Source organism: Notothenia coriiceps, unplaced genomic scaffold (genome assembly GCF_000735185.1).
Source record: "Notothenia coriiceps isolate Sejong01 unplaced genomic scaffold, NC01 NC01_scaffold00018951, whole genome shotgun sequence".
Taxonomy (NCBI): Eukaryota; Metazoa; Chordata; class Actinopteri; order Perciformes; family Nototheniidae; genus Notothenia; species Notothenia coriiceps.
In genome coordinates, this window is record NW_011351652.1 from 18,528 (window position 1) to 30,467 (window position 11,940).

Genomic DNA, 11,940 nt, shown 5'->3' on the forward strand with positions numbered 1-11,940 from the left:
GCTTAGACTGTCGGGGGACACCTTACTTCTTCCTTCTCTCTGTCTGTACCTGTGTACTCTCATGTTCTGAATAACCCAGCTTCCCCAAATTTCTTTTTGGTGTCTATCTACGCCGGGATCCTGAGTCGAGGCTGATCCTGTTGCTGTGGTCGTGCGTCCTGGATCCTCTATCCTGAGTCCTTGATCCTCTATCCTGAGTCCTTGATCCTCTATCCTGAGTCCTGGACTTCGAGTCGTGGCTGAACCTGTCTCTGTGGTCCTGCCTGACTCTCATCATACTACTTCCCTGATGGCTCCCACAGGATTGTTGACATCGTGGATTCATCTTCCTATTATACACACATGCATTTCCAAACATTTGGTCTATCTATGTTGTAAATGTATTATCTTTTCGATTTACACACAGCATCTATTGCACGTCTCTCCGTCCTGGGAGAGGGATCCCTCCTCTGTTGCTCTCCCTGAGGTTTCTCCCATGTTCCCCTTTAAACTGTGGGGTTTTCTCCTTGTACGATGTGAGGGTCTAAGGACAGAGGGTGTCGTATTGTCATACTGATATTCTGTACAAACTGTGAAGTCCACTGAGACAAATGTAACATTTGTGATATTGGGCTATATAAATAAACATTGATTGATTGATTGATTATTTTATTCACCAGACCAGTTAAAGTGGGCGTCAATTATGTCCAAAAAGTGGCACCTCAGTGGCTTAAAGTAATGGTTTGCCACTACAATTCAATTTAGGGTTAGGGTTACTAATGATGTTCAACTTCTCGCTATTTAACTTTTCTTGTGGTTTCATGTCCCTTTACTTAACAATCCCTAAAAAAAGTTGGCTATACATAATTTCACTCAGTAAGTAACCCACTGAAGTACAACCAGTCTTCTACAAATGACAGATCATTGCTTTACTGAGGGGCAACTGAGACTTACTTTCAAAAGAACCGAGAAATCCATAGTTGGTCCAGAATTGGACTCAAACCTTAAGCTTTTTTTGCTCCTATGATGTTTTATGTGTCTCAGGAGCAGCAGCAAGAAGATGCTGTCAGTTTCTCAAAGGCAATTTACCAATTTGTCCTCAATGGAAACCTATTAAAACCACACATCCTTGTTATGAAACTCTGCTTTGACACTTCAATGCTGTTCTGATAACCCTAAGCAGTGACATCAAGTGTGAAAACCTTATGTACTCGTGTTTTTCCCTTGTCCTTTTCACTATTATAGATGTTCTTTCTCCTTTGAGTCAATAGTTAGAGCAAATAAACAAACCACCTGCTGTGGCGTATGCCCAAGAGCTCACATTTATCACCGGTTGAAACTTTTTTAGATGCCCGAGTCAGACCTGAGAGACTTTGCAGAGCTCCACTGAAACCTTAGTCGAGATAATTATGTTGCCATCTATTGGAGAGCTTCAGTAAAAGCAAGAGAAGCCCAAAATGCTCAGTCAGCCTTCATGTCTGCTATAAGAGCAGTAAAGGTAACTCAGATGATGTATTTTACTGTATCTAAACAATAAAGAATAATATGTTGTTTTCTGTCAGAAATGTATTACTTTCTCTGCACTGATGCCAACAAGACAATCTCAAAAAAACGCTTTTTGCTTCTGCCGAATGATTATCGTGAGTGGCCGTATATCCCGATTCTGATTAAAAAGAGTGGTCTTTATTTAGAAGAAGAACAAGTCTGACTGTAGTTTTGGCTGCCGTTTATTAAGCAATTACCCATGCAGGTTGTTTTTTTTCTTGGATCATCATTTGTCTCAACATATCCATGCTGCTGTGGTGTCATTCAGAAAATACTCCCAATAAAACTGATGTGTTTACACCTGCAGACTGTCGCTGCATACAAAGTGACAGTCGTGTGTGAATGTGGACTGGTTCAATACTTTTGCAGAGTAATAGATAGATAAATGGAAAGTGAAAGTGTGTTTGTCAGTGGGAAATACAATTCTAACAAATCTATTTGCGTACGGTCCCGTTTTGCCATTTGATTGGACGTTATTAATTAATATTCCAGCAATTCATGTACAAATCTAAGCTTCTCATAATGTAATAGCTCACGTCTTTCTAAACCTGAATACTTAAAAACCTTTGAAGAACAACACAAGTACCCCAAACCCGAGTGTATCTAAAATACATTTTAATCTTGCTGAAATTAGTTTTTCACAATATTGTTTACATTATTAATCTTCGTTCTCTTCTTCCTCGCTCAGGTCTTCTTTACCGTCTCCAAACAGAACTGTACAATCATGTTCATGTAAATTGTTCTACATCAAGGCACAAGACAACAGCCGTTGTGGGGGGGGCCTTGGGTAGGCTGATCTTTAATGGCGTCCCTCTGGCACACAGAAAAACAGGGTACCCTCGGGAAGGAAAGGGAGATATGGAGGATGTATGGATCTCAAATGGGGAGGTGGTCTCATAGAAATGTGCTCTAACGAGGTGGAAGGAGGGGAAACAATAAGGTGATAACAACTGCAGCTTTCATTTTATTTTCCAATGATACTCATGTATAAAAAAGAGGACCATTAGGGTATTTTTTTTGTCTTCAGGAGTTCATTTGTTCATGTACATAAAGTAAAGTGCTTTTTTTCTCATTTTTTTCTCTTATTTGCCAAAAGCAAAAGGTTTCACTAACAGGATGGAGATGGGAACGAGAAAGTCCAGTGGCGTCTCTTTTTTCCCCGTAACAATGTGAGGGAGTGGGTAAAGGGCCAGTTCAGTGTTTTTATTTTCTGCTTTGTTTTTGTTGATTTTTGTTCTCAGGGTTTTTTTCTGGTGTTTTCTTGTCTGGGTTCAACCACTGAAAGAAAGAAAGACAAGAAAGAAAGACAATTAATATACATTTAAAGCTTTGAAAGGACTACACTAACTGGTATTCATCAATAGTCCATTTTTAATTATCACACGGTGAACCAAATATGATTTGAATCCATTAATCATCAAATGAATATGAAAAAATCTGTCAACTCAGGTGTTATTGCCGAAAACATTTTTTATAAATCTGGGTTTTATTTGTATGTTATGAGCTGTTTGAATATTTAAGTTTTAATCTTTAATATCACAACTTTGTTGGCATTGTCTTAGTTGGCAAATGGAGAAAACCCCAATGTATTAGTATGATTCTCTTACTAATCACAAATGGTCAATCGTAAACAATACATAAGCAATGAGTACAATTGAAGAGATCTCATAAAAAAATAAGAGGTAGAGAAGAAGGAGATGAAGAAGAACTAGTTCGACAATAAGTAGTAGAAGAAGTAACAGTAAAGAAGAAGAACTGTATTTACCGTTTCCCTGAAGGTGTTGGAGTCTCACATCTGAACGTTTCTCCTCCGCCTCCCGAAGGCCTTGGCGCCGACGTTGGTGGGGACGAAGTTGCTGTTTCCCATCCCCCCCGACCGGCTGAGGAAGTCCGCCAGGCGGTGGGTCACGCAGGTGGCCGTGTTGCAGGCTCGCTTCTGTGCTGTAACGCTGCTTCAGGAGAACGAAACCGGGGTTAACGTCTGCTGTCACACTCATCAATAAAACACACAGTGCATTGTATCAACAGTAACGTGACACCAAAGGACATAACGGTCAAAATATGCATCAAGCCCTGAAAGCTTCAATCGCATATTTTCTTGTCATTTTTCTTACCTTTGAACTCGTTGAGAACTTCAGAGATCATTTTAAAGATGTTTTTAAAATCCTTTATGTCCAAACATGTTTATAAAGTACCCATTGGCTGTGTTAAAGAACCCCTAAGAATGAAAATGAGCTAAGGCCTCCTGGTAGAAAAATACGTTTATTGAACAAGAAACATGGTGTCGCATGAGTGGATAATTTATTAATGGTTCGATTAAGTGATCTCTCTCAACTCTTGGATTTCAGAGCTGTGAACTGCCATCAGATGACTCCACGCACAGTACAGAGATGGCTTCTGGGTTACATTTATGAAAACTAAGTCTGATTGTCTCAAATTAAAGGGACAAAGTATTCTCTGGCAAAAAAAAAAGTAAACAGGGAAAGGAGAATTAACAGAAAAGTCGGTTGCAGTTAAAGGTATTATTCTTCTCATGTCAATCAAGCAGGAAAACTCAACATGCACTTGCCGATGCAGAAACAAAAAAGGAAGAACTTTGAGGAGGAGGAGGAGGAAGAGAGAGGAGGAAGAAGAAAGAGATGCAGTAAAGGAGAGGAGTTTAGATGCTGTCAAACGTCTCGCCGTAGCTTGCATAGCTGTCGCTCTCGGGCGCACTGCGCTTCTTTCCGGGCGTTCCTGCTCCCACGTTCGTTCGAGGGAACGTCTGCAACTTGTGCAGCTCCTGAGACAGTTTGCCCAACACACAGGTGCTGAGGTTGGAGCACCGCTTGGTGAGGGGCCTGTCCATGCTGTCGGGGAGGGGAAACACAGAAACACATGCAGAGAACAGGCTCATAGGCATGGGAAGAACATGCAGGACTCATCGTATTCCTTTCATCACTCACCATTTATCTCACATGCATTTCAATCACATGCCATTGCAGGTAGAACAACATTCCCCCCTTATAGCATCATGCTTTTCACCCCTTTTCACCATTCAAAGAACCTGTCTTCTACCCTCCATGCTCCATCCCCACCCCCGCCCAGTCAATCCCCTCTCTCTTCTACACCCACAGAAGGAACAGAAACCAGTCCCACTGTCATGCAACTCCACTTAATTGACATCATGCACACTTATTCGTTCCGTTAGGCACACACTGTTCACATGCCCCGCAGGCAGGCTGGAAATAGTAGTCCGTTCAAACAAAGTCAAAATCAAACTCATCCATGCGGGAGCGGGTTCATAACAGAGAATAGAGGGATTTAATGTTTTGTCTATAAGCGTCTTTTCTTGGAAACAATCTCTCGTCTAAGAAGTACATACCTCTACGCCTGATTGAACTCAAGTGGGGCGCTAAAAAGACTTCAGTTGGTGTTAAAGTGAGACCCAGATAATGACACGGTGCCTAAATAGTCCTCGCCCTCCATTTTACCTTTTATTTTCCACTTTACATTTTCTCATTCAGGCAAAATATTTCAGTTCCTGTTGAGGAAAGTTTTTTTTTTTTAAGGATTAAGATGTATGTGTACCTGTTTCCTTCAGTCGCCTGCTGCTCCAGTTCCTCCGCTGTCATCTGAACAAACTCCTTCACGATGGCGTTGAGTAACCTTCGCGCCTCGTAGTCCGTGAGCGTGACTCGGTCTGACATGGACTCTAAACCCGGTCTGCGATGGATGGTTTAGGGGTCAGGTGGTTTGGGGAGGGAAGAAGAGGTATTGAGATTAAGCATTCAATCCTAGAACTAGAATGATCACCTGCAGTTAAAAGGAGGGGTGGGGTAGGCTGCTGCGACTGGATGGAGAGGAGGGGGTCAGGAGGGTTGTTTTTTTGCTGGGACGTCACCAACTCTGAGAGGGATGACGTCTGAGTTGGAGGCCCCAAGCCAACGCGGGGAAACAATCTGCGGAGAGTGCCCCGTCCCTGAGAGCTGCCGCCTTCAGATTTATTACTAAATCGATGGCTTCATGGGAACAGGGCGGGGAGCGGCTTGAAAGGGGCTTCATATAAATATATAGATCTCATTAATCTCGCCCTGTTTCCCTGTCTTCTTTTTGTTTCTGTTATTCCCTTTTTGAAAGAAGAGTCCTTTTCATGTAATTGTAAATGTTATAAAACGTTGTTTATTGATTGGGAAATGACATATTTGAGATTTATATTATTATGATTTTTGGAAGTATGTGGTTAAAGACACATTTTAGATCTTGTATACCTCAACTGGAGTCGAGTTTTAATCTTGCTCATACAACGTGACAACATTAAGCTTCATAAAATATTCAAATAAAATATTAAAAATATGTTTAAAGTTGCGTGCATGCATATTATCACAGACTCTGTGTTGAAGACTAGTCACGTAAAAGCTCCCATTTCTTTATCGTTTTCTAGCAATACTGAAAATGGACAAGAAGACGAATTATACCAGATTCCTGTAGTTACAAAAAAAAAGATGTAGCATCAACCCTAATCTCTTTCCCACTGGTTTCTAGTGATTCTAACAATTTAGGAATTCTACATCCGTTCCACTTTTCGACATATCTCAAGTTTCTGGTCAAATGCATGTTAGCCGTAAGTTTGAAGTGTACAAATGTGAAAGTTGAGCGTCTCACCTGGCAGGGGCGGCTTGTGAGCAGTACATCTGGCAAATGACCAGGGCGTAGGCAACGAGGAAAGCAGAGATCTTCAACATAACCATGGTCCCCTACACAGCAACAAAGACATCCCATCACGTTACCATCACACACACCATCACACACACCGCTGTCTTTCACACTCACACACTGTTAAAATAAGTTTGCAAGTCACCCTCAAAATTCAGCAAAAATCGACATACATGTAGAAAATACAGGTTCTAGTAAGTCTGATCCTCCGATGCTGTTGGGAAGAAGTTGCAACAAGAAGAAAAACTGATTCCTGTCACTTCCCAGAAAGATCTACCCATATCTCAGCATGCCACTCTTTTCTCTCGGGTCTCCTGCTGCTCATCCTCAGCCTCGTAACGACCCTACTCTTCTTCTGCAAAACGATTTGTTCCTCTTCCAGCCAGGAGCTCAGGACAGGTAGTTCTCTCACGCTGCACAGTGACATGCATGTCTGTGTGTGTGTGTGTGTGTGTGTGTGTGTGTGTGTGTGTGTGTGTGTGTGTGTGTGTGTGTGTGTGTATCATTGTGTGTGTATAAGGTAGGTGGGGGTCCGTCTGTGCATGGCACGTATAGCACTTGCTCGCTCTGAAAGAGGAGGGGTGAAAAGGGAAGAGAGCGAGGGGGGGGGGACTCCAAGCTTGCCAACTCCCTAAGGGACCGGTGCATTAGTGTAATGAGCTGCCAGCACTCTCTCTCTCTCTCACACACACACACACACACACACACACACACACACACACACACACACACACACACACACACACACACACACACACACACACACACACACACATACTCTCTCTCTGACACACACACTCAAAACTCGTCCCTCCTGTCCATCTCTTCTTTGCTTTTTGCTGTTTCACTTGCTGTTCTTCATTTTATCCCCTTTCTTTTGCTCTTTCTTGCCTTTTATCCTTATTGTTCTCTCTGTGTTGGTCTTCGGCCTTCACGGAGCAGCCCAACAGAATGAGTGGTGGTGAGGCTGGTGACCCCAGTGGTCACACTCCAATCCCATTACCAACACTATCACGTCACCACAGTCTAACGCAGTCACTCTGTATCTGATCCACTCACATGCAAACAGCTTATCAGGTACACTAACAGTTCCATCACATCGCCCAAACATTTAAAAGTCAACACTTACCTTCAGTGGTAATCACCCAGCGGAAGAAAAAAATATATATCTCTAGGTATCTCTATTGCAAAACACAATAAGTTGACTTTCTCTCAACTTGCAGAACAACTCTTGATTCTGTTGCATGCAGCGCCAACGCACCAGCCTATATATCCCACCACTTGGATTTGTGCATTGACTGTGTAGGTGTTTAATTATCCGCCAGCAGCCAATCACGTCGCTCTGATGCTATGGCGAGCCAATGGGACGCCTCCCCTCAGTCCTGGCTCACTAATAAGGGATATGGCTCTGCGCTGACGTCATTCCCCAGTCAGTAAGTGCTCCATTCACAAAATCTGTCAGTCGTTTGGACCATTTGCTATCCCCCAATTTGCATTGATGTCATTAATTAAATAGGAAGCAAAAGCAAACTGGTGTTCACGGAGAAGCATCACCAGCAATAAATATTTTAAGAACTTTCCAAAAATGTTACATTGCATGCTATATCTCAAATCGATAAGGTGCCCCCCAGCCCCCCCTCCCTCAACCCAACTCCCACCTTCCCCAGCTAAGAGACGCAGGCGGGGCCATCTGCTGGGGAGGGACGTTCACTACACGATGACGCACTCCTCAGCTTTTCATTCATTCATTCATAATGCTGTTTGGATAGCACCAACTACACCCACTGTGATTCAGCTCCACACACCATCTCACACACAATGAGCTTATGTAATCCATTTCATTTCAATATGTTGTGATTCCCCTCAAATAATTATGAAAACCAACTACTTTCAAACTATGAATAACTGTGAAAATGTTATTTTTCTTCAACTTAATTTGTGTATTTTTCAAACAGTGTGATTAACCTGAAACGTATGCCTTGTCTCGCAGTGGGTACTGTATGTATGACATCCTCCCCCCCCCCAAAGCGCTACATCAAACCACATTGAGTTAATAAAGTGATACCACAGTCGGTCCAGTATAGTGATCACTGCCTCCTCCCACTCCCACACACTGAGTAAACGAGCAGAGACCAATCGATGACAGCCTCCGACAAGAGCCGTTTCTCAAAAGCAATTACACAACTGTTTGTCGTGCACCGTCCTCTCAATTCCCTTTCTTTTCATTAGTGTGCAGGGTGGTGTGTGTGCCCGTGTGTGTAAACTACTTGTGTGTCTCTGCACATTGGACTAAATGAATGGGCGTACAGTAGGTGTGTGTGTGTTTTGGATTATATGAGTAAAAGAAGGGGAGGGTTTGCCTCTCCTCGTCTGCGTCATAGAGGAACCCCATTAGACAGGATGAGCCTTTTAGTGCTATTGAGCCACAAGGCTCACCCATGTCAGACGCTAAATCACCGCTGAATAGACAGCTGCTGGGTCTCAAGCCACATCTTCCAATCTACATCACTACTTTCCATTGTGCCGCCTAACTTGTCGCACAGTGACAGACTGAGACATATCGGGAGACCTCTTTAAAAAGTATAACTTTATCTTGAATACTCATATCCAATTCAGCCTTTTGACCTTTCATTCAAAACTTTAAAGGGTCCCTATTATGCTTATTATTATTATTCCTGTAGTGTGTTATACAGGTTTCTGTGCATGTCAATGTCTGCAAAGAATAACATCTCAAAGACGGGGCTCTGGTTTCAAACAGAGGGAGAAGATACAAATAAAGACCTTTTTGAACATTAAAGCATGGAGACATGTCACTGCAGAGACACCTGATACTAATATGAACCTGAAAATTAGCATTATATGGCTACCGAAAAATACCAGCTCCTTAACACACAACCGCTCAACTCAACGCAACTACTAACTATACCCGCGGTCAGAGAGCGGAGATGTTTACCCTTTGTGATGTAATATGACGCGTTTGACGTATGACCTTAAAAAAAAGCCGTTTTTAAGAGCAGAGCTCAAAATTGCTCCTTTCCCTCTATGTCTCGTAAAACAAATCAAATCCTACATTCACTTTTTTAATTGTAATTTTCAAGCAAGTTTAAGCATAAATGTAGAAAAAAAAAAAACCTGCAAGATGCTCTTTAAGCTAAAATGTATAAGCATGACTGTGTACTTTGTACAATTAAATTTCCACTACTGGTTCTACATATGCTGCCAGGTTGCTTGTGAAAGCTTTTAAGTTTATCGTGACCTATAGTGATAGATGATAAAGGATTTGCTGATTAAATGTTCTATTATTCATCTGAATCTTGACACTAAGTTATCAAATAATTGTAGCTGAATAGATAAATATGTTTGCTTCTGAATTGTGTTGAAGCATAAAGTAGCTGAAAATGGAAATGTGAGTAATAGCACATAAGTACAGCAATAGAGTAAATACTGCCTGTCACTGTGTCGCTGTGTCATAGTTTGGCTTAAAATAAAAATGTTTCCTGGTGCCTTTTACCTAGTTTACAGCAGACAATGTGTTGCTCATCTCTCTGGGTCTATATATTGTATTCCTGTGTGTGTGGGGGGGTGAGTGTATCCATACTGTACGTGCATGCTTACGTATATGTGCTCATGTTCTCAGCGTGGGTGATCCTTTTGGGTCATCTTCACCCTGGGGAGCTGAACAGGCCGTCCTGTCTCCTCCAAAGTTTCCCTCAGTTCCTGAAAAACTTTTAAGTCAATACGCTAACCTTTTAAGCTACCCCCCCTCCAGCACTCCCACCCTGGTGTAAGTTATCGCTGGGGACACAATGACCGCTGTCTGATGCTGGGGTTTTATTGGGTTTGAACAAACATCATGCTATTTCTGATCTCAATGGATGTATTTGGCCAATGAAGGAGCAATGTAGCAACAACCTGCAGAAAAGATGGCAACACATGTCAATGTTGTAATTGCTGTTACTGTACTGCTGTGCTAAATGAGTTTTACGTCATACTCAATACAACTATGGTATTTCCACATGAGTTTAAATGTTATGCCTTGTGTCCTCGTGGCTTGGTGGGACTATTTAGAATCTCATAAATACATTTTTCTAATCTGCTATATGTGAACCATATTTATTTATTAAATCTAAAACTTTAATGAGCCAAAAACACTTTATTGTATTAATTGGTGAATGCTTTTTGGAGATGTAATACATTTTAAAACAGATTAAGATGCATTTCTGAATTAATTCATCCTCTACCTCATCTCAAATCTGATATTAAAAAAAATAATCACAAAAGTTGAAACACCTGACTCACGGCTGCTCGTCGTTAACCTATCAGTTACCTAGGTTACATTTAGGGCGGTTTATTTGCAAAATCATATCATACTGTTTACTAATTTCTCTAGTTTTTCTAGTCACGTTTTTTGTGGTTTTTGTTCAATATTAGCGATTCAGCAGCTTTTTAATTTCCCTTGTCACAGTATGCATTTGTTTACAGTTTTCAACGTTTTTGTTACGTATGTTTATTTATTTTCTAGTCAAGTAAATTCTATATATATTGCCCCAAATCTTTAATATGGCTCAAAAGGATTTACAATCTGTACAGTTTCACATTTTCCCACATCATAGCAGGAAAAGCACAGGTGTAATAAAATAACCAACACAGTCTCACAGCATTTTGTGTTATAGTCACGAAATGAATCTATTGATTCGTGTTCACCAACACGATTTCGCCATTTTTTTAAAAGCAATGTAAATAATAACAAATTAGAAGGAAAAAAAGATGACGAAAAATACAGATTTCAGTATTCTGAGGCTCTGAGACATTTATTTTCCTTGCGGACGGCAAAAAAACTCTGACATTATACAATTTAAAATAAAAGGGATAGGGTTAGGCTTAGGGTAAGATATTGAGTAAGAAAATGTTTTTATGAACCACACAGCTTCCGGTCTTCCAAGACCCGACCGGACAAAAAGACGTGGTGCACACGAAACACACTACCAATAGAAATACATTGCTTTTAAAATCGTTCTGTGTGACACGAAAAAAATGCGAAAATCTTGTTGGTGAACACGAATCAATAGATTAAATTAATTTCGTGACGATAACACGAAATGCCGTGAGACTGGGTTGCAATAACGGTGCTTCTCCTGCCACTGTGAAAAAAGGCCTATCGGATGATGTTTTATTTTAATAATTATAGTCATGCTAAATCACCGAATATTTCCCAAAGAAAAATACAATCGTTGTGAGGCTCAAACTGGCTACAGCACATAGCAACATGGTGTTGTCCATATAAACATGACAGTGTTTGGGCCATCAAACAATGAGTGACACTCCTGTTATTGAATATCAAAGCTAAATAAAGCTTTATAAAGTGAAGCCACAATCCCTGTTGTGTTTATAGAAGAGACACGACTCTCAGTCTCAGCTGACAGCTGCTGCTCGGCTCGCCCCACCTACACAAAACTATTAGAGTGAAGTTTGCTTGGTATTGGATCTTCCGTGGATATTTGTTGTTTCACTTTCGATGACTTGTAAAGCCAGCGATTAAATCCAGACTAATGAGTGCATTCGTGATTCTCAGAAAGGGGAAAAACAATTTACAACCACGGGATTCAATACTTGAAGTGTCGCCCACAGATAAATGGAAACAGTCCATGCCAGATGAAGGACGTTCTGGGAAATGCAGGAAATAGCCGATGGTCACGGATGACTGACTTTAACACTGTCCGA

At 41.3% G+C, this 11,940-nt stretch overlaps 1 protein-coding gene across 2 annotated transcripts; it reads right to left on the minus strand.

Annotated features, from left to right (window-relative positions):
* Positions 1–1,707: 1,707 nt before the first annotated feature.
* LOC104951332 (calcitonin gene-related peptide-like) lies at positions 1,708–7,439 on the minus strand. Of its 2 annotated transcripts, XM_010777967.1 has the most exons (5): positions 7,349–7,439; positions 6,169–6,260; positions 5,095–5,229; positions 3,290–3,473; positions 1,708–2,802 (listed from the first exon to the last, which is right to left on the minus strand). In XM_010777967.1, exons 2-4 carry the CDS (start codon positions 6,252–6,254, stop codon positions 3,314–3,316), a joined length of 381 nt encoding a protein of 126 aa, XP_010776269.1. In that variant the 5' UTR covers positions 6,255–6,260; positions 7,349–7,439; the 3' UTR covers positions 1,708–2,802; positions 3,290–3,313. The 2 variants fall into 2 exon arrangements, with proteins under 2 accessions (XP_010776269.1, XP_010776268.1); XM_010777966.1 differs by lacking the exons at positions 1,708–2,802; positions 3,290–3,473 and adding an exon at positions 3,820–4,373.
* Between the last annotated feature and the right edge of the window lie 4,501 nt (positions 7,440–11,940).